Source organism: Giraffa tippelskirchi, chromosome 5, assembly GCF_054371585.1.
Source record: "Giraffa tippelskirchi isolate mGirTip1 chromosome 5, T2T-mGirTip1v1.2.pri, whole genome shotgun sequence".
In the NCBI taxonomy this organism is placed as follows: Eukaryota; Metazoa; Chordata; class Mammalia; order Artiodactyla; family Giraffidae; genus Giraffa; species Giraffa tippelskirchi.
The window spans coordinates 158,906,346-158,929,415 of NC_137279.1; the positions used below are offsets into that span (position 1 = coordinate 158,906,346).

General features: G+C 37.1%; 1 protein-coding gene across 5 annotated transcripts in view; it reads right to left on the reverse strand.

The window, feature by feature from the left end:
* The window catches only part of PATJ (PATJ crumbs cell polarity complex component), a 359,039-nt gene that overhangs the window by 253,831 nt on the left and 82,138 nt on the right, over window positions 1–23,070 (reverse strand). For all 5 annotated transcript variants that reach the window (XM_081486637.1, XM_081486635.1, XM_081486634.1 and 2 more), the window contains exons 18-20: window positions 9,358–9,567; window positions 4,235–4,351; window positions 2,220–2,615 (exon numbers count right to left, since the gene is read on the reverse strand). In XM_081486637.1, the coding sequence (XP_081342763.1) occupies window positions 2,220–2,615; window positions 4,235–4,351; window positions 9,358–9,567 (723 nt within the window). The remainder of the gene's footprint in view (window positions 1–2,219; window positions 2,616–4,234; window positions 4,352–9,357; window positions 9,568–23,070) is intronic.

Sequence of the window (23,070 nt, forward strand, 5' to 3'; positions counted from 1 at the left end):
AAGAGTCAGACACAACTTAGCCACTGAACAACAACATATGTATAACTGAATCATCTTTCTGTACAGCAGTAACTAACACAACATTGCAAATCAACTATACTTCAACTTAAAAGAAAGAGTTAATGCCCAAAAGCAGGAACATATAATTACTTAAAGAAAGTAAATACTGTTTAGGTAAGACACATTAGGGCTAAAACAATCTTAATCAATGCCAGTTTAAGGAGCCTATAGTTTCCTACAGGTTACCTAGCAGAATCAGAAAGCTGGGAAATTTAACAAAGTTAGTAACTAGGATGTGTGTCCTTCAAACTGTGAGCACTGAATGTTGTTTATTTATTTTTTATTTAAAAATAAACATTTATTCACCCATTGCAACCACGTGACATATATATTTTTTTTCAGTGTCATTTATCTTTTTTATTCAATGTTTTGTTCACATTTTTAAAAAGCTATGATTGTTTATAATTGCATTTATTTTTTTATTAAATTAGTTTATTTATCTATTTTTTTGAATGTTGTTTAAACAAGATTTATAATGAGCTTGATAAATAACAGTGGAAGTGGCTACACTGTGGATTGATTGGGTCATCAATATAAACTTACAAGAGGAATTTTTTAAAAAACCTAATGTTATGCAATGATACTTGAGATGAGAATAAACTTTTGACTGATAGTATGGATTAAAAAGTTACTATGTCTCAAACAACGTAGATGGAAATGAAGATGGTATGGTTGGAAAACAGTGTTGAAAGATCAAAAAGTGATTCTAGTAATAATGCAGACTCTGACATTAAATATGCATTGAAGGAATATGAGTAAAATTCTATCATTAAATGCAAGAACAGGCAAACACCTGATATTTTACAGGTTTTAAAATAGGGACACTTAACTAAATATATAAAGTAAATATTATGAATATACTATTCATCTATATCTCTAAAAGTTTATATATTAAAATGGGACTATATTTCAGGTTGCCTTATATTTGAGTAAATGGAAAAATTTATTTTTATAGAAGAAAACAGACATAACAAGAGTATTTATTTATATATTCATAATTTGCTCCGTATAACTAAATATTCTGTTTGAGGTCAAGCACTTAACAGACACAGGAGTGGGACTGAATGGGACTGGCAGAGATAGAACCAGTGTCAACAGCAACATACCAGGTGATTCTGTGTCACCTCTTCCCATATGACTCACATAATTCCAAAACATCTGTTCTCTGGTAGACTGCCCAGAGTCCCGTATCAAGGGTAATCCTCAAGGGTTCCTTAAATACATAAATATAGCCTCTTGCATAGCAGAGAGACCCATAATGAAATGAAAAATGGAGGAAGGTCAAAGGGAGGCAAGGACAAAACCCAGCTCTATCTGCCCTGTGAGAGAACAAACAAAGGCCACTTTGCACATCACTGCAGGGAAGTTGCTGACCCTGCTGAGGAGGGCACCGTACCGTTCCGAACATGCTGCTATGTACTCCATAGAAAAAACTTTCTCTTCATTTGCTTGGAAGTTAATTTGGATCAGGAAATAAACAAAAATAAAACATTAAAAACATCCCTACTGAAAGATTCCAGTTGGTGACCAGTTAACCCTAATTTTATTTTCAAAAATAAGTTTATTGGTGATTTAATAGCAAGAGCAAACCTAGTAAATGCAGCGCTTTCCTGCCAAGTTGTCAACAGGCAGTATCACAAATGTAAAGATAATTTTCTAGAGTTCAGCGACTTTCTATTTAGTATTATATATAATACAGAGGACAGTGTGGATAAGCAAGACAGAAACAACAAATATTTAATCAATTTTGCCTTGATTTTCCTTGACAAACACGTTATGTGAGAAATACAGAGCTATATCCCCCTGAGGGATTTTTTTTTTCTTTTAATCACCAACGATGAAAGAACTCTTCCTTGAAATGAGTATCAGGAGGAAAACATCACTAAAAAAGCAAGGTTAAAAACAACAACAACAAAAACCACATCATAAGAGCAAAGCAACTGTAGCTTTTTGACTCCAACTAGAAGTTATACAATAAGGAGATGATGAGCTTTTACTTAAAACCAACACACTGTATGGTACATTTTTGAAAAAAAATGTTCAACGATGGAAAGATCCATTAAATTGTGTTCGTGTGTCTAAAAGTTACATGACTGATGGACAGAGATGGGGAGGGGAGGAGTCAGGAAGAATGCGGAAGATGCATTCTAATCCCTTACCATCTCTTCCGGGCTACAGCCGCACTGTTGCATGTCCTGAGTGTACATGCTCATCATGTGTCCTGCTTCTTGAGGCTCGGGCAGTTCAGGATCCGGGAACCACTGTGTACCGAAGTGAACCTCCTTCATGGACGGAACAGGAGCAGCCTCTTGAATGTGTGATGAGGGATACGACTCCAGGGACTGAAGTTGGTCTTGATAGAGCTCATATTCTTCATCAACAAGCATTTCTCTTTCTTCACCCATCTCCTGCAACCTAGGGACCATAAATTCATGCATCTCCCAGGTCTCCTTGCTATTGTCTATCTCTTTTTGTTGGGACTGGAAAGCCTTTCCCAAATCTAGAAACGGCTCATCCACAAGCTCTTCTTTAAAATAGGGCTCATCTCTAAATCCCTGTGAAGAAAAATTGCAAAACAAAACAAAACTTTAAACTTTGTCTTAAAGCTGTAGTCTACACATTAACTGGAAAATTAACCCCTGGCATAACTGCAGTAACGGTATTATATGCCAGTGTATGGTTAACCCAACAGCTCTCCATTACAATAGAGGAGAAATATAACCTTACTGCCACACAAACGTCAACGTCGAAAAGAAACAAGGAAAGAGGCAACAATTTGCCTTTGGCAAGGTGACTGACTAGTCTAAAAGGTTTGTTACAAATTAACCACCTGAAAATTCTCAGAAGCAGGAGTTTTGTTAAACTGCTACACTGAATGTTTAACTCATGCATCTCATATAAAAAGTAATACATAAGTATGGATGTACTTCATACCATCTGGGAAGAAAGCAAAGACTTAAAAGGTCAGGATTTTCAGGTTTATGTAACTCAAAAGAAGTTCATGGCTCTTCGAATGTTTACAAAACCTTCTCTATAAACTAAAGATATAAGGAATATGTGCAACTACTTTGAGTATGACTCTTTTATAATATACCACTTAACAAAAGTTAATTTTTGCATCTGCATTAATATAAAACAAAAAGGAATGAATACAGTATGCTTTTCAAACTTCACTAATCAAAAGAGCAAGAATATAGAACTAAAGCTAGATAGTCCCCACCCATGAGCAGAAACTTTTTTGAGTTCTTAGGAACACTTGAGGAATATATGAATCTGCTGAGCCTTTGACCTAACTTCAAGGGACCTGAGGGTGCTAAGCACAATAAGGCTCAATTCCCTTTGAAGAATCAATGACATTTCCTATTTTAAGTCCTATTCATTAAATATCAATAAATGTACATTCGTGAAAAGAATCTACACCTTCCCATTGTTTCCTCACTTGCAGCTAGACATAATCCCAGCGACGCTTTTAAGTTAATATAGTATGGCAAATACTGTAACATAGTTATTTAAAAAAAGGAAAAACTGTATTTAGAAGGTATATTTAAACATGACACACAGTTAATAAATTGAAACAAAAAATGTATAAACTAAAAAAATATATAACGGACACTACAGGGCTACATATCAGGTTTAGACACTGTCAACAAACTTGCAAAGAATATCAAAAGACAGTTGTTATCAAGTTAAGAAAAATCATACTCTCACTGCTAAAAGCAAAATAAACACAATTCACTTTAAGAATGAAAAAGGAAAAGTTTCAAAACATACTTTCTAATATTAAAGCATAAAGTAAAGTTTGACTAAATAATTCTTCTATAGAAAGTATTCAAGAAGAAGTTCTTTTGGGGAAAAAAAAGTTCTTTAGTATAGCTCTTGTTCTACAGAACTTTAAATGCAGGTCTATTTTCAAAACTCTCTCTACTCTCAAAATTTTAAGAGCGTATTAGTGATACAAAGTCAGGTATGTTTGTTCTTTGAAAATGCCTTATACCTAGCCGATGTCATTTATGGAGGCAATGTGATACAAAAGAGAAAAGATTTCAGTTTAAAAAAAAACTTTTAAAGGGGGAAGACTATTTAATTTGTATCTATTTAGCCAAGACAGTAAGAACAAGCTTTTGTCTTCTTTGTAATAGCAACTGTTTAAATGGGGAAAAAATGTACTAAATACCTGGGGTGCTTCAAGTATTAAAGATGAATTTATATCATGAATTGTTCCTGAAATTTCAGTCTTGTCTTCATTATTGCTTGAAAGTAAAATGTGACTTTCTTCCTCCTTATCACCTTCCTGAAAACACAAACATTTAAAATTTTTTTTAGCATGATTGAAGAATTATTTTTGTAAACCATGAACCTATTTTTTATTGAGCTCTAACTGACACACAACATTAGTGGTAAGTATACAACATAATGATATGGTATATGTATATGTTGCAAAATAACCACCATGAAAAGTTCACCTAACATTTGCAACTTTCAAATATACCACACAGTATTGTTACCTACGGTCCCCATGCTGTACCTTACATCCTCAGGACTTATAACTGAACTGAAGGTTTGTATCTTCTGACCGCCTGCACCCATTTCGCCCACTCCCAGCCCCCAGCTCTGGCAACCAAAGAAGCACTTCTGTCCTGAAGAAAACATTTTGGATTCAAATGTTTTTCAAATTAATTCTCATCTGTCCATTAAGTGCAAGTATATAGTACTTAATGTACATTGTTTCATTAGACCAAACTTTTCTTTAATAATTAAAAAAAAAGCCATATTCAGGTCAAAACTTCTCAAACTTTTAATTCTTTTTAGGTATTCCTTAAATAAAAAATCACTTTCCCAGGAACAGGCCTTAATATTAAGAAATGCCTAAGTTTATACAGGAGAAGGAAATGGCAACCCACTCCAGTACTCTTGCCTGGAAAATCCTATGGACAGAGGAGCCTGGTAGGCTGCAGTCCATGGGTTCGCTAAGGGTCGGACACGACTGAGCGACTTCACTTTCACTTTTCACTTTCATGCATTGGAGAAGGAAATGGCAACCCACTCCAGTGTTCTTGCCTGGAGAATTCCAGGGACGGGGGAGCCTGGTGGGCTACCGTCTGTGGGGTTGCACAGAGTCGGACACACTGAAGTGACTTAGCAGCAGCAAGTTTATACAGGATGATACTCAAAATATTTAACAATGGTACAGTGTAGCCACTCTTCATCAGAAGAAGGACAACCATCCTAGTGCTCACCAGTTCAGCATCAGTTCCAGGTAATAACACAGCCACTATCTACCAAGTCCTAGCTATACATCACAATCCATAGTAGATGCTTTTACATGCTTTGTCTCAGCTTAATCTTTATATTAAGAACTTAGTACCAGTTCTATTTATTTATTCTATTAGGTCAGGATTTTATATTTACATAAAAGTAATAGCAAATATATATATTCATGTATATGTATATCACAGGTACAGATCTTAGCACTTTAAATACATCAATTTATTTAATATATTTATTAATATATTAATTTATATTCCAAGAAGTAGGTGCCCTTAATAACCCTATTTTACAGATAAGTAACAGATGCACAGTAATTTGCTCAAAGTTACATAACTAGTCAGTTACAGACCCAGAATTTGAGTCCTGGACATCTGGGTTTAGAGCCTGTGCTCTAAACTAGCATGCTACATGGTCCCAAGTAGGAGCTGGTGAGGTTAAATAACAGGTGCAAGGACACATACTTGGCAAATCACAGAACTAAGCCAAACCAACAGTTGTCTGGCTCAATAACTCCACTGACAGTTCTGTCCTGTGAGTTCTGAAGATACAATGTCTTTGTTTCATTAATTTATTTCTTGTATGATTTTTGGCTGTGCTGGCTCTTTGTTGCTGTGGTGAGTGGGAGATACTCTTCACTGCAGTGCACAGACTTCTCATTGTGGCGACTTCTCTTGTGGGGCACAATTTAGGCACACAGGCTTCGTAGTTATAGTATGTGAGCTCAATAAATAGGTGGGGTGTGCAGGTTCTAGGGTGCATGGGCTTCAGTAGTACTGGCACACAGGCTCAGTAGTTGTGACTCACGGGCCCTAGACCACATGGGCTTCAGTAGTTGTGGTGTGTGGTTTCATCAGCTGCGGCTCGCAGGCTCTAGAGCGCGAGCTTGGTAGTTGTGGCATACAGGTTTAGTTGCTCTGCGGAATGTGGAATCTTCCCAGACCAGGGATCAAATCAGTGTGCCCTGCACTGGCAAGCAGATGCCACTGTGCCACCAGGGAAGTCTGATACGATGCACTTTTTAAAGTCAGTTCATTCGTTTTTTATCTAGGACCTTCAAGGTGGGTTTGTGGAAAAGAGAAGTCATATTTGTGGTTAACATGAAAATATATAGATAATAAGTATCTACATAAGACTATAATATAAGATTACATAATATCTATATTATATAGATAGTACATACCTATACCTATGGTATAAGACTTAATAAAAAATAATTCTATTCTCCTGTTACATATTCATAGTCTTTCTGCCCAAACTTGACTTTGGACCTTTTTATTCACACTCTCTCCCCAGTTCTGCTGAGGACAGAACAAATGCTCAGCAAACACTAGGTGATGACATAAGTGGCCACCCACTGGACCATGAGAAAGAGACAGAGACAGATAGACCTCAGAAAAGATCCATGCATGGTTATTTACAGTTCACAGACAGTTTTGCTTAAAGAACCCAGATGTTAAAGAAGCAATACTTAGTGGTAATTCCACTAAGAATTTTTGTGTTCTTGAAAGTGACCTTCTCTCAATCCTTTACTGGCCTCATACTCCCCAGCGTCCGGGCAGCCTTATACCCACTGAGGGAAGCTGAGGCAAGGAGCCACCTCACAACTGTGCATTTCAAAATCTCTCAGAGCAGGACTCCAAGGTCCTGCAGCTCTACCTCTACCAGAAATAGGAACAGGAATCCACACCCAGCTGGTATTAAGTTCTGTTCTTTTTTTTTTTTTTTTATAAATTTATTTACTTTAGTTGGGGGCTAATTACTTTACAATATTGTAATTACACTGCCTGAGACTTCTTTAAATTGCTTTAAAGTCACACTGTCTAGGTCCTACAGGCCATAAATCGAAGAAGGCAATGGCAACCCACTCCAGTGTTCTTGCCTGGAGAATCTCCTGGACGGGGGAGCCTGGTGGGCTGCCGTCTATGGGGTCACACAGGGTCGGACACGACTGAAGCGACTTAGCAGCAGCAGCAGCAGCAGGCCATAAATAATTAGGACTTTCTCTGGCAACCTCAATAATCAGGCAAATAATCATCAGGGAAAATCAGACAAAGTTCTTGCCACAATCCAAAATACCAATAAAGAGGTCCCCATAAAAACATCAAATTTCCCCCTCCTTAATATGTCCCCAAATCAAACCAAGTCAATTATATATTAACTATGGCAAAACTCACACACCAAATACATAATATAAAGTCAAGACCTTGCCTTAGCTATGTGCCATATTCCATTTTGAAGTGCTTAAACTAACTGACGGGTATAATATATAGGCATCTTTATGTGTAATATGTGATGAATAATATATGAAGGTCATGTGAAATTCTCCAATGCAAAAATATTATGTGTAATACATGAATCTATCTACATCTACAAATGAACATATAACTATATATAGACAGATATCTATCTATATGAGCACTCATTGTTGTTTTTAAGTCTCTATGTCATGTACAACTCTTTTGTGACCCCATGCACTGTAGCCTGCCAGGCTCCTCAGTCCATGGGATTTCCCAGACAAGAATACTGGAGTGTGTAGTCATTTCCTTCTCCAGGGGATCTTCCCGACTCAGGGATCAAACTTGCATCTCCTTCATCAACAGGTAGATTCTTTACCACCGAGCCAGCAGGGAAGCCCATAGTATTCTATGTGAAATATATTTCACAGAATAAAGGAACTTTTAGAGTTAAGAAAGATCTTAACGGTTCTCTAGTCTTTTTAGTCTTTCAGAAATGAAAAAGTAGGCTTAGAAAAGTGGGGTACCTATGACCAAATTACTGGTACAGTGTTTCTCAAAGTACAAAATTCTGCATCAGAAATACACTGGTGACTCTCATGAGGCAGACTCCTAAGAATCTGAGAACCACCAAATCAGAATCTCTGAGAGTAGGACCTAGGAAACTGCATTTTAAACATCTTCAAGGTGATTCTTATATCTATGCCATATTTGTGAATTTGAGACCCACTGAGCTAACTTGTAGCAAAGTTAGAAATAGAGCCCAGATTTCTTGAAATCCAGTCTAACACTCTACTATTACAGTCACGGTATCTGTTTCAGACATGCTGCACGAAACTGAACTAGTGACAACAAATTAAAACTGGAATATACAGCATTGTGACTAAGAGCACAGGGTCTGAAGCCACTCTGCTGAGTTCATATTTCAACTCTGCCCCTTACTAGTTATATCATCTTGGATAAGTTACTCAACTCCATATCTTGACTAACTCATCTGTAATGGTGGTAATCAGAGGACTACCTCCTCTTAAAGTTTCTGTGATGATTAAACTAGTGTGTGTGAAGAGCTTAAAATACTGACTGACATACAGTAAGCACTCAATAATACTTCAATACCAATTATCAACTAGTATTTTTTGAAAGTGGGGAACCTCAATAGCACCATAACTAATAATACTTCAGTCAGAAACAGTGATCTAGGGAAGTTGCAAAAAAAAGAAAAGAAAGAAAAAGAAACAGTGATCTGACCTAGTACATGAGATTAAATAATAAGATGACTTCAGAGTGGCTTAACCAAATCAGAGTTTAGATGCTAGGGGTTACAAGGCACTATGATGGTCAGAAAATCATATTAAGATTTCATTGCTATATCATTAAAATGATAATGGTTAACTGATTTCAACTTACTGAACCATTCTGACACTGCACCCAAATGAAAGTTAAAACACATAAACAGACTTATTTTAATTTATGTCATATGGAATGCAATGAGAACTTAGAATTCTGTGCCAAAGATATGAAGATAAAAGTAGTAGTAGTCAGACTAGTAATGTTGGCAGCTAGTATATAATGTGCTAAGCACTTAATAAATATCATCTTTAATCCTCAAAATCCTATGATGTAGACATTACTTTTTCTGAGCTTTAAGTCAAAGACATTAGGAAATTTGCACAAGGACACATGTATAATATGCAGAGGAACAGAGATTGCAGGCCAGATGAATTTGTCTCCAAATTCCATGTTCTTAACTATTACAGTATTATCATTTCCTATATTAATAAAATTCAACACTTACCACCAAAGGTTTACAGATGCCAAGACGCACAGTGCCTCGTGGCACAGCTTTCAACACTTCCACAGCTTCAGCAAGTGTGATGTTATCCAAACAGTACTGATTGACTGAGACCAGACGGTCACCGGGTAATAGTTCTCCGCCTCTTTCTGCCACACCATCCGGCACCAGGGAGCGGATCACAATCACTGATCTGGTGGGATCTAAGGGGTCCTAAATAAAGATCAAGCAAAAATAGAAAGATGAGTCAGTCCTCTAAAAACAAATATATAGCCTTAAGACATGTATGTGCTCACTGCAGGGATATTGTGCATTTGGTTCCAGACCGCTATAATAGAGCAGCTGTCACAATGATGTGAGTCGCATGAGTATTTTCATTTCCCCGATGCACATAAAAGTGAAGTTTACACTACACTACCCTCTACTGAGACTGCAGTAGCATTATGTTTTAAAAAAATGTTATACCTTAGTTGAAAATACCTTATCACTAAAAAATGCTAACCATCATCTGATGACACAGGGTTACTAACAAATCTTCAATTTGTAAAAAATGAAATATCTACGAAGTGCAACACAGCAGAGCTCAACAGAAAAGGGTATGTCTGACTCATAGATCTCATCTGACTATCTACTTTATGTGTCCAGTATTCTGGTGGTATTCTTCCAGAGACAAAATCTACTCAAATATCACTCTATACAGCCACAGAAATATCAGCCTGTATCAAAATAAAGATGTAAACTTAACAATTTTAGTTGTATATATGAGTTAGTGCTCAATACATATAAATTTCTTTTTTAAAATTGTGGTAATTGATATTTTCTTGGATCACAAGAGGTCTAGGGAAGAGACACAGGTTCAATCCCTGGGTTGGGAAGATTCCCTGGAGTAGGAACTGGCAACCTGCTTCAGCATCCTTGCCTGGAAAATTCCATGGACAGAGGAGCCTGGTGGGCTACAGTCCATGGGGTCGTAAAGAGTCGGACATGACTGAGTGACTAAGGACACAGCACAAAAGGTGTAGGGAGAGTTGGGAAAGACTTTGACATCCTGAAGCACAGTCATACTATGGACCTAAAACAAGCCCATCTATTATTGTTCTTGGGCAATAGCTAAGTTCCAAGAGAATAGTATTATGGGAAATGATACTCCATTCTTCAGCACTTGACCAGTATAAAATCGTCTCAGTAAATCATTTAAATTCCAAAAAGAAATGAAAACCATGGCATACACCATCACATTTCAAAAGTATGTTTAAAAATAATTTAACCTAAAATTATGACATGGTATAGATACCCCTAGGTGAAATATTCTAATACAGAGAAAATGAATATCAATTCATGAATAAAACCAATGTTTTATTGGGAGGGCCCTCATCCATTGGGAGTGTCCTCTATTTCTTTTCATTAAGCACAGAAAATAACACTAAAACTCTATAAATAAATTTGGCTGATGAACCAGTTTATACCACACTATCATTTTTTATTTTATTCAGTACTGGTATATAGCACTTACTGTGTGTCAGGCTGTGTTCTAAGTGCTTGACAATCATTAATTCTATTATTCCTTACAACAAACCCATCACTTGCTTGGCTTGTGTATTTGGCTCCTACTGTTTCATTACGCACATACTGTTCCACATAGGCAAGATGCAGTAACATGAGATTCTACTACTGCTAGTTTCTATTAAACCCTTCCTGAGAAAGTAACAACTACCACCTTTTGTGTTAGAATTGCAAGACTTTGAAATCACAAAAGTGAGAATTTGCCATATTCCAGGCTATGTCTGTTTGAAGTGGCTGATGGTTCTTTTGAAGTTTTTTGTTGCAGTTTTCTATACCTTTCTATTGTAGACATCGAGGCTTATTTTCAATACTGCATGGAATCTTAACCAAATATACCATATTTAAATCAACAAAGGTTACAGAGCTAATCCCTTGAAAAATGCCTTCAAACAATTTATTTTACTTTCCTTAACTAAGCCTTGCATTTCCACTACCAAGTCAAGAGATTCTCCGTAAATTTCTAATATACTCTGTTGTATAACACCACATACTTATCAAGAGGATTGGAAGTAAAAATAGTCATGGGAACTCACTAATAAAGTACAGTGTTAAACTATAATTACACCAATATTTTCAAGTAGAGGGAGCTATTGCATAAGAAGAAAACAGAAAGGAACAAAAAAAAAGTACAGTGGTATATCAGTGGCAATCAGTGCAGTAATGTAAAAGAGCTGTCTGTTTTGTCACCGACAACCATGAATCACAACACACTTTTTCATTCTGAAATATGAAACCATTACATTTTAAGTTTGACATGCTAATAAATAAGCTGTACCATTATGTCCTTCATTTAGGATGTCAGTTTTTGATGGAAAGCTTTTATATTGGGGGAGAAGGGAAACTATATAATAGCTTATTCCCTTCATGAAATGCACAGAAAGCAGCTAGCATTACTTGTTATTAATAATTACTAACTTTCTCAGAGAAAACTGCAACAGTAAAATATACCAAAAGCAAATAAATGATTTCACTGGGTGGTGTAAGCCATCTCTGTAGTTTCATATAACACCTAATCAAAAAGTACCATTTTTAAGCCAAATAAATAGGTGAACTGGTTTTCAAGATGCAATCCAGTTGAAATGATAATTATAAACATTTCAAGGGAAGATTAACCAGGAAATAATGGAAATAGAAAATAGATTAATAGATTTCCTTTACAGAAAAATCATGGTGAGCACTTATTTCTACAAAATGCAACCATCTTTCAACCACAAAGTAGTACCAAGTGTGCTTGCTTACTAAAATTTATTCAGGCTTGGACTTCCCAGTTATTCAGAACACTAAATCTAATCTACTATTCCTTTTCCTGGAGGAGAGAACCCAACGGCAGCTTCCTTGTCACTTATAAAAAGACAAACTACCCACTTCTGGTGATACCCCATTATGGATAATCACCACTTTATTTTCTGTGATGGGTTCTCTGACCAGGTGATTTCTCAAGTAGCTGAATGGAGTTGCTTTAACGAGTTAACAGTCATTTCCTTTCATGGTCATCACACGTAGTGGCCACCCTATGGAAAAATAGCAGCTATCACTGCCTACCAGGGCGGCTACTATTCTTAAGGCTTTGCCACATACAATATGCTTAAAAACCAAGTTGCTTCTCATCAGAAAAGTCTGTTTTCTGAAAATACAGACTATAATATCATACCCATGTTAAATACAACAAAATGTTATAAAGACATTTCTCAAGACCTCTACACAACTCCTAGACTCTATCCAGATTTTTTTCAGGCCCCTATCAGATTTTATCACCTTTTATCATAATCTTAAAACCTCTGATTTTTCTTATTTTGGTAAATAACACTGCAAGGAACATCGTATTCAATAATCAAGGTGTTGCTTTGAACTAAACAGCCCATAGGGGGCACTAAATACCAACCACAGAAGATACATCCTCTACTATGCAAGCCATCTCCTCCTCTGATGTTTTTTTCCTATTTAATCAAAACCCTTATATTCTTACACATGTTCTAACAGTATCCTATGTGTTTGCTTTAACTCAACCATTTATGAAAGTCATTCCCTACAAATCCATTAGGTACAACCAACTTTCATCAGAATGCTTCATGGGAAAATAGGAGCTCTAACTTGACTTCTCACTACTGAGCTATGAAATCCACAGAGAACCAATCTAACTGCTCTGTCTCATAGGCGAATAAAAGTGCCTGGAGAAAAGTGCGTATGAGGATATTTGAGGTCTCTTGAAGTGATTCTAATGTTTGATAGTTATTATAAACATAGGACGTTTCAATGTTGGAGGAAATCCAAGGTGACAAATAAACACTTCTCCTCCCATAGTCCCTGAGTGGCACTGCCATACGCCCAAGCATTCACTTGCTCTCCCTCGCCCCTTCACTGAGTTGCTACCTAAGGCATATTAGTTTGATCTTCTGTCTCTTCTATCCAATCCTCTTCATTTCTGCTTCTCGTTGCTTCTTGCCTATGCGACTGCTTCAGTCTCCCCAAAGGTCTACCTGCCTCCAGTCTTACCCACTTCAGTCTACTGTTTACAGAGAGAAAATAGTGATTTTTAAAGGTAAAAATGGGATTGCAATTCCTCCTCTGCATAAAGCACTTCAATGACTCCACTGCCTTCAGAATAAAATGCAAACTCTTTGGCAGAGAAATTCCTTCAGATTCCCACTTTCGTCTGATCTTCCTTTGATCCTCCCACATATACCACTGCCCACCTCCATTTGCCCCACACACTATCCCAACAATCCAGAACTACTGAAGTTCAGGACTGTGTAAGGCATTGGCATGCTTCATGACATTCTGCAAACCATTCCATCAGCCAGGAATGCTTTCCCCGCCCCACTGCCCTTATCTGTATCTTTGCCACTAGTGTCAGCTCACATGTTTCCTCCAATGAGCAGTTTTCCCCGATCTCCCAAAGACTCAAGCATTTCCTACTCTGAATATCTCTAAACCTAAAAAAGACCTTCCCTTGCAGCATTTTTCATAATATAGTTTCCTTATTGTCCTAACCTTTTAGAATAAGTAAGACCCTCCTGCTAGATGTATCCACAGCATGCTGCATTTTTTCCTATTACAACTCTTTTGACATTTTACTGGAATTATTTTAACTGTCTTCCCTACTAAAAATAAGCTTCATGAGTACAAGGATATGTTTGCTTTTTGCTATTTTATTTCCAGGGCTGACTATAGAGCTTGCCACATAGAAGGGACTGAATAATAGCTGAAACATCAAATGACTGAATCTATTTAGTTTTATACTCTTTGCTGGACTGTAAGTACACCAAAGGCAAAGGCCACATCCCATCGTTTGTGAGTAACATCCAACTGTTAACACTTACTGAGCTCTTGCCATGCCACCAGGCATGACTTAAATATCTTACATCTTTGAATCAATTTAATCCTCACAGCAACGTGAGGTAGGTTCCATTATCATTCCTACTTTGCAGGTGAAAATACTAAGAGGAAAAATAAATAACCAAAACACACAATTGGTAAGTAATAGAACCAGAATTTAAACCAGCCAGTTAAGCTCCAGAATTTATGCTTTTAGCCACTTATGAGATACAGCGCCTTATCTTAATGTAAGCATTTGCTGAATGAATGAATGTTGAGAAAAAGCAAACTGTTAGAACATATATTTATTACCTTGCCAAAGTATATAAAACTGAGCCCCTTAAATACCACACTTGACCACCAGAGGTTTATATGTTGGTACTTAGTCGAAAGTTAGAGGGCACAGAATGTACAGTGTGCCTACACAGACAGTTAAAACATGCGTTTGCTGATTTTATTTTTTCATTTATTTCTTTTCTTTGACTCTGTCGAGTCATGGTTGCCGCATGTGGGATCTTCACTGTGGCGCACGTACTCTCCAGCTGTGCTGCTCAGTTTCTCCAGTTGTGGCATGCAGGCTCCACAGCATGCGGGCTTCAGTCGTTGCAGCAGGCAAGCTTAGCTGTTCGCGGCATGTGAGACGTTAGTTCCCCAACCTGTGTCCCCTGCGTTGCAAGGCAGATTCTTAACCACTGGACCACCAAAGAAGTACCTTGCCAATATTAATTTACACTTAGGTTCTCAAGAATCCATTCCTTTGGTGAGCTAAGAACATTTACAGGTGAATATATACACACATGTGACAAGCATTATGACTGAATGGATGGAATTCAAAGTTTTGGAGTGTCTATGAAAATGTATTATATGAATATTTGTATACATTCCCAGAGATCAAAGAGACTGGAGTTCACATAAGCTACAGCACTGTACAGGGGTGGTTCAGTTGAAATTGGATTCTCTCAGAGACAAGGGTATCAACCAGAAGATGTAGAGAGCTCTCTCCTTAAAGGTGCTCCAAAACTAAAATGACACAAGCAAGCAACCAAGGCAAACTCAGTGGAAAGGCATGAAGCAGGGAATGTTACATAAAAAAGAGACAGAGGAAACAAATGAGGGGTGCTCACATTGAATAAACCGGCCAATGCCTCAGTAAGAGGCATTTTTTAGAAAAACGGGAATAAGCGATACAAACCAAAGACAGTTCTGATATTCAACATTTACATGATTGCGATATTACTCCAATGAAGGAAAACAAAAATCAAGGTGTAACAATGACTTAACTACACGAATACAAAACAAAGGATAAATCTGGAGTTGTTCTTCTTGTTTCAAAAATCTACTCTGGGTGATGGGTCAAATTTTTTAAAACATTAAATAATGGAATAAGAATGTAGAGACCACAGTAGGACGGCAAAGACATAGGCCATACTTTATGTCCAGTAAAAAGCTGGGTATAAATTATCTACCTCAGATAACGTTCACACTTATTGTCAACTAGGTAAAATAAAATATAAAGTTGGCCTATAGGAAACTCAGGAGAGGAAACATGGTAGCTTAATTCAACGTCACTGAAGTTCTGTTCTGACAGTTCCCCACACCAAAACACCTGCTCTCCCCTTCTACAGGAGTCCTTCACCAAAATGAAATGATTCCAAAGAATGACTAGGAAAACAACTACAGACAGCTGTGAGACAGAAAGTGCTCTATGAATCAGATCTCCTAACCAATGAGTTCAATGTTGTGGTGACATTATCACAGAATCAGGCTACTGAGTTTTGCTCCATAAATAGTTACTCACATCAGTGTGAGGAATTGTGTTTCAAGGATAATTTGGAAGTCTCTACATACATTAATTTCTGGATAACATAAGGCAGCTAGCACAGACTATTTGATAAGAGAATTGCTCCAACTAAATAATGGTCAACTGAGAGAAAACTATGAAGGTAGCAAGGAGACAAATATTTGCTTCTTGAAGGGTATACTCTTTTCTTTTTTGATTTATTACCTTTTATTGTATTAAAATATATAACATAGGGCTTCCCTGATGGCTCAATAGTAAAGAATCTGCCTGTCAATGCAGGAGACATGGGTTTGATCCCTGGTCTAGGAAGATCCCACATGCTGCAGAGAAACTAAGCCCATGCACCACAACCATTGAGGCTGTGCTCTAGAGGCTGGGAGCAGCAACTACTGAGCCCATGTGCAGCCACTACTGAGGCCTGCATGCCCTAGAGCCTGTGCTCTGCAACGAGAGAAGCCACTGCAGTGAGAAGTCTGTGCACCACAACTAGAGTTACCCCTGCAGCAATGAAGACCCAGCAGAGCCAAAAATAAATAAATACTATAAATAAAACACATGACATAAAATTTACCATTTTAACCATTTTTAAGTGTAAGTTCAGTGCCAAGTACATCCACATGGTTGTACTACTGTCACCACTATTCAACTCCAGAACATTTTTATCTTCCCAAACTGAAATGCCATGTCCAAGTAAGTTCCTATTTTCCCCTACCAATACCCAGTTTCTGGTAATCACTGTTCTTTTTTCTGTCTCTATGAATTTGTTCTAGGTTTGAAGAATATACTCTTAAATGTGGTAATAATTTTTTGAACCAAAGAGTAGTAAGTTAAAATCTAAGTGAATTAACAGTTAATTAACTAAATAGTTTTTAAAATAAGATCTCAAGGAAGTTACTGAAATGGAGAATATAGAAAGAAACCATTAAGTTTAAAAACAAGACAGCCAGATATTTCACAGTGGAGGTAGGCAGAAGAAGGAATTGAGTGTAAAGAAGGGCAAAGCAAAGGTTCTTTTACACACACACACACACACACACACACAGATGTGTACATCTTAAGGAAAAAACAGTGATCTGCAGGAGCTCTTATGCACAACTGGCATGAATTAAAATTTCCAGTGACCAATGTCAGTCAGGAAACAGGAATCCAAAGATTTTTCTAAAAAGAAGAAAATATAGGTAAAGAAATGACAGTGAAAACAGCCATTCAATCCATGAGTGGTAGAATAGGTGTGTATTAGAAGTCAAGAAACAAGTTTTGAGCCCCCAGCCTGACTGTGTACAATTTCACAAGTTTTTGATTTCTTTGTGTCAGTTTCCTCAATTGTAAAATGAGAAAGTTGGATTCGTGACAGTTGTAATCCATTTCCCCAACTCCCAAAACCTATAACTAAATTTGACAGAATAGCTTGAGTCAAATTTGTTACTAATTTCTACCAAAACAGTCACAAAACCACTATAAAAAGAAGGGAATGACAGAAGTTAATTCAAAACACAGCATCAGCAATGAAAAGACTACACTTTTGTCACAAACATGGAATAAATGTAGTTAGTAATGTCTTTTAAGGACTCATAAAAATGCCACTTAACTACGCAATCTCTAACTTCCTGAGTATTCCACCATCAAAACAAAAGATACAACAAAATATTTACATGTGTTCTTTTTTATAAGATGAATATTAAAATAACTTTTTTTTGGCCATTTCTTGATAGCAACAAAAGACATGTCAGAAACTATTTGTTGAATTAAAATCACTAGCGTAATTCTGGTTTAAGATAACAGGATGTAATTAATTACTCTAAAAGAGCATCTTCTGATTTGACCAATAAGCTAAGCATTTACTTTTAGGAAAGAGAAAGAAATGGATTTATAGTGAATGCAAGGCAATAACTAAATGATTCTAATGAATAATGACTATGCTATCTTATCAGAATCTAACCCCATTTTTTACTATTTTATAATATAGCCAAGTTTTACACTAATCATACCAATCACCGCAATACCATCACATTCAAAATATAAGTGCCCACAAAATACTTTCAGTGCACTCAAGATAAATTAAACTGATATGGTTCCTGGCTCCTTGTATCTTATTACTTCCTAAATACTCTTAGGCATTAAGAATAGATTTTTCCACTCATCATACATAGAACGAAACAGTCCCTGAGCAGCACAGTAAGTATAGCACACAAGGCAATTAAAAGTGCAATAGAAGAGAAGTGGACAGAGAAACTTGCTAAAAGATCACAATATAATCTAAACTAGAGGAAAAAATACATCAGCTTGCACATCATTTTATTCTGTATAGTTCCACATTTTAAAAATCTATTTTAAACATCATAACAATTTAATTGATTCAAGCAGAGTTCCGTGACTTTATCTCATCCCCTTCTTAATCTCCTAGTTTATATTCTCCTTGGATATTAAATATTGTCTTTGGATATTTCATCTTTTGAAAATTTTATATCATGCTGTAATTGTTTACATATTTACTATTCACTTCTGGCCCAGGAATTTTACTATTTGTAAGGAAAACAAAACAAAATGAACCACACAGCTGTCCTTTATCTCAAAACCCCAGCATCACTTGGCTGAAATAGATGGTAACGATAACCCTATATGCGAGACAGAATAAGAGACACAGATGCATAGAACAATTTTATGGACTCTGAGGGAGAAGGTGAGGGTGGGACGTTCTGGGAGAATAGCATTGAAACATGTATATTATCATATGTGAAACAGAACACCATTCCATGTTCGATGCATGAGACAAGGGCTCAGGGCCGGGGCAATGGGATGACCCAGAGGGATGGGATGGGGAGGGAGGTGGGTGGGGGGTCCAGGAAGGGGAACACATGTAAACCCATGGCTGATTCATGTCAATGTATGGCAAAAACTATTACAATATTGTAAAGTAATTAGCCCCCAACTAAAATAAATAAATTTATAAAAAAAAAAAAAAGAAAAAAAATATTTTTTAAAGTAACATTAGTTGAAATGTGTATATACCTAACACAACTGAACTGCACACTTAAAAATTAAGATGGTAAATTTTATATTATGTGTATTTTACCCAAAAAAAATTTTAGAAGAAAATGAATTTATAAATAAGATATATCCCTCAATGGACATGAGTTTGAGCAGGCTTCTGGAGTTGGTGATGGACAGGGAAGCCTGGCGTGCTGCAGTCCATGCGGTTGCAAAGAGTCAGACATGACTGAGTGACTGAACTGAACTAAACTGAAACTGATATCCCATTATCGTCTAGAAAAAAACTACATTAGTTGAAAGTTATTATGATGCAGGAAAAGTATAGACACAGAAAACTTTTAAAAGCTTTTTTTAAGTATTAGTTTTGAAATTTATTTTAATTTTCCAAACAAATTACTCTCAGCTTAAGCTAAACAGTTACAGATACCAGCTGAGTAATACTGTTCAAGCTGTTTAATCTCCAAGACTTGAGTTTCTCATTGTAAGTGGCAATGACAATAATACAGATTTTGTAGAGTTGTTAAAGGCATTAAATGAGATAAGGCATGATTAAGTACTTGGAAAGCTCACAGTAATCACTTCATAAGTGCTTTTACTCTTATTCTTGCTATAACTCCTTTTATTACTGTTTACCAGGAAGATGATGGAAAAGAGGTTGATTGGACATATGTGTTTGAGGAGTTAACAATTACCGTCTTATCTACTGCCTTCTAAATTCAACTGAGCATTTGTGCCTTAGACCAACAGTGCTATCAATTGCTAAACCATCCCTGATATTACACTTACATTTTAATACATGATAACAAAGTGTTGACCTCGTACTCTGCAGATAGGCAGACCTCTGCACCTGAAGCGAGGCTCTTGCTAAACCATCCCTGATAATACACTTACATGTTAGTACATGACAGTGAAGCGTTGACCTCCTACTCTCCAGATACACAGACCTCTGTACTGAAGGGAGGCTCAAGGCAGCATGGGCTCCTCAGTCCTCACTCCCCCTTAAAGCAGACACTGAAAGACAGGAGCCATCTCTACCCCGTGAGCTTCTCTGCCAACCACCATCAAAGGACACAGGATGCTCTTCATTCTTTAGAAAGATTCTGTGATTTTTTCAATCCTTGAAAGGGCAACCAGCACTCTGGGATATGTAGCACACAACACGCAGAACAAAACTTTGCCAACTTTGAAACCTCACAGAAAAAACGGTAAGGAGTCCTGCTAGGAAACATAAGGTAAAACATGTACAGTTTCTACTCTCTGGCAGTGAAATGGCCACTGGGTCTTTAAAGAGCTTTGGCTAGATAAGAGGGGTAAGAGCAAGAGACCACAAGGATTCAGGGAAATGTGAGGTCAACCTCCTGGGACTGTAATAGATGTTCCTTTCTGGAAAGAGAACTAGAAATTTTTATCATCTTTCACTGAAGCCACAATTATGAAGAATCAGTGTTGTTTCTGGTCTAAAAGCCATACTTTGAGCCCAGCTCCACTGCTTACTAACTGGATGATCCTGAGCAAATTCCTTAGTCTCCTGTCATCAAGTTTCTCATCTATAAAATGAGGATATTGTAGGACGTACCTCAAGGTGCTATAGAGATAATTAAACCAGTGCGTGTAAGCAGTACATAATTACTGGCTATTATTATCATCATGTGAAATGGTAGCCATATCTTATAAATATTAGAAAATTTCTCAAAGGATTTTTTTCACTAAAAGGGATAAAACATGAAAGTTTAGATAGATATTAAACAGTTTACAGTTACCAAAGAAAATAAAGACATGAAATCAGGGCCAAGTTATCAATTCTAGGACATTCCTGTGGCTCCTACCTGTTTATGTACAAAGTGTGCCTCAGTTCCCCATGAGGCCTCTCTGGATCCTAAGAAACAATTATCACAAAGTCTCCTAGTCTTACTTCTAACATTGCTAAAATCATAATATATTATAGAGAATTGTCCCAAAGTCTGTTTCCTTCATTCTATTTTAACATACATTTATTTATGCATTGTCTCTTTACTCCCAGTTGAATTTAAACTCCATAAGGACACAGGGTCTCTTACCTATTTTGTTTATTTCTATATTCCCAGTATCTGGAACAATGCCTAGCAAAGAAATGCCCCATGTACATTTGTTAAATAAGATCTTGAAAAGAAGTGGATCCTTTCATCTTTATATCCCCCATACCAGTTCATAAATGAATAATAATTTTTGGAAGGAGGTAATGAATAATAAGTATAGCAAGTCTATGCTTAGATTTTATTTTTACAAATCATCACCATCATTTTTCAGTAATGAAGAATACATTATTTTATATCCAGAAAAGGGTAGGCATTTACATACATCTTTTATTTAGTTTTTACAGCTTTAAAAGGCAAATATCATTTCTATTTTAGAGATTATTATATAAGAAAGATTAACAGGCTTGTCCAAAGTCCTAGGAGGACATCATAGCCAGAAGGCAAATCCTGGTCCTTCTTGATGCTATGTTCACAGAGGCATACTGGTGAACATAATACCTGATTAAAGTAAAACACAGAGGGAACTGCCGTAAGCGAAACTTGAGCCCTAGAAAGGGGTATGTCAAGATCAGGCAGATGATCTCCTTTCATGCCTCATTAACAAATTAGGCTTTTGGTACCAAAAGAAGGCAACACCAGCCCTCACTGGGAGAGCATGGCTTCTCTGGATCATTGCCCAGCTCCAAATGACACCCACAAACAGGGCAGTGCAGTACAAACCACCATGCCTTAGGAAAACAGGTTCGTCATACCTGTTGGTGGATCTGATTCCATCCCTCTGTCATACTCTAGGAAGGGCTATGACTTTCATCTACTAGCATGGTTCTCAACACTGACGTCAGAATCCAGTGGGAACTTTCAAAACACACTCACACACAGAGGTAGACTGGTGATGAAACAGAGTTTTCTCTTTAGGCCAACTCTGTTTTAGAAAAATAAAAAATGTTATTGCTCTGTTTTTAGTTACGTGGGAGACAGAGATGCAAAGCCAGACTGACAGTCACTAACTTCCTGTAATATCTTGAGCATTTCATAGAAAAGAGATATTACCTGAGCACCTTTAATGCCTATATTTTAGCTTTCCACGGTCGTTTCATAAACACTAATAGTCATCATTTGGCCATTTCAGGAATACTCACTAAAGGTAATATAACAAATGTATCATTTTCAGAATCTCCTTCTCCTCAGCAGTGCTTTCTATATGATGCAGAAACAGTCCTTAAGAAACATTTATGAAAAGGAGAGCGACCCTATGAGAAAGCACCATCCAGCTGACAAGCATTTGCTGCCTTGCCCTCTATTCTCTCTCTCCCCAGTTAGACACAATGGGATTTTTTGCCAAATTCATATTCCAGAGGAGCCATGAAATTCCCGCAAAGTTCAACATCAGGCCTGACTTAAGATCTTTAAGGCTTCCTGCTAACTTCATCCCCCTGCAGCTGCCTTGCTAAGGCAAGCTTTTGATCTGTACTATCTGGATTTCAAGCTGATACACACACAGCCTCTTTGATCTCTGATTAAGTGGCTTCTGGTCTCCTGATGCCTTTAGTTTTGCTGCACTGTGGTGTTTGCAAGTCAGCCATCATCCTGAGCACACTACAAACTCCACACACCAGGAGTGGCCTCCCTTCATTCACCCACTTCGCAGGCTTGAAAAGCAATCTTTAAGCCATGAGAGAATTTCCCCAGTAGCCACAATCAATCCACTCCATGAACACCCTATGAAGAATTATTTTTCAAATGAAGCAGCTTAAAATGATTTAAAGGATACGGAACTTTCCCATAGAGGGGAAGGAAGCAAATCCTCTGTGAAAAGAAATCTTCAGCCCAGTTGGCACTGGAGCTTACAGTACTTTGATGTTAATAAAAATAAATGTGGATAGGGATCAGGGATGAGCAAAGATTGGGTCTTTATCAGCCTAAGCTCCACTGAGCAAAAGTGACCTTTAAATGCAGCTGCGTGGTTTGTTCAACAGTAGGCTATGGGATATATTGATATTTCCAAGAACATGGATACTACCATTAGGAGCA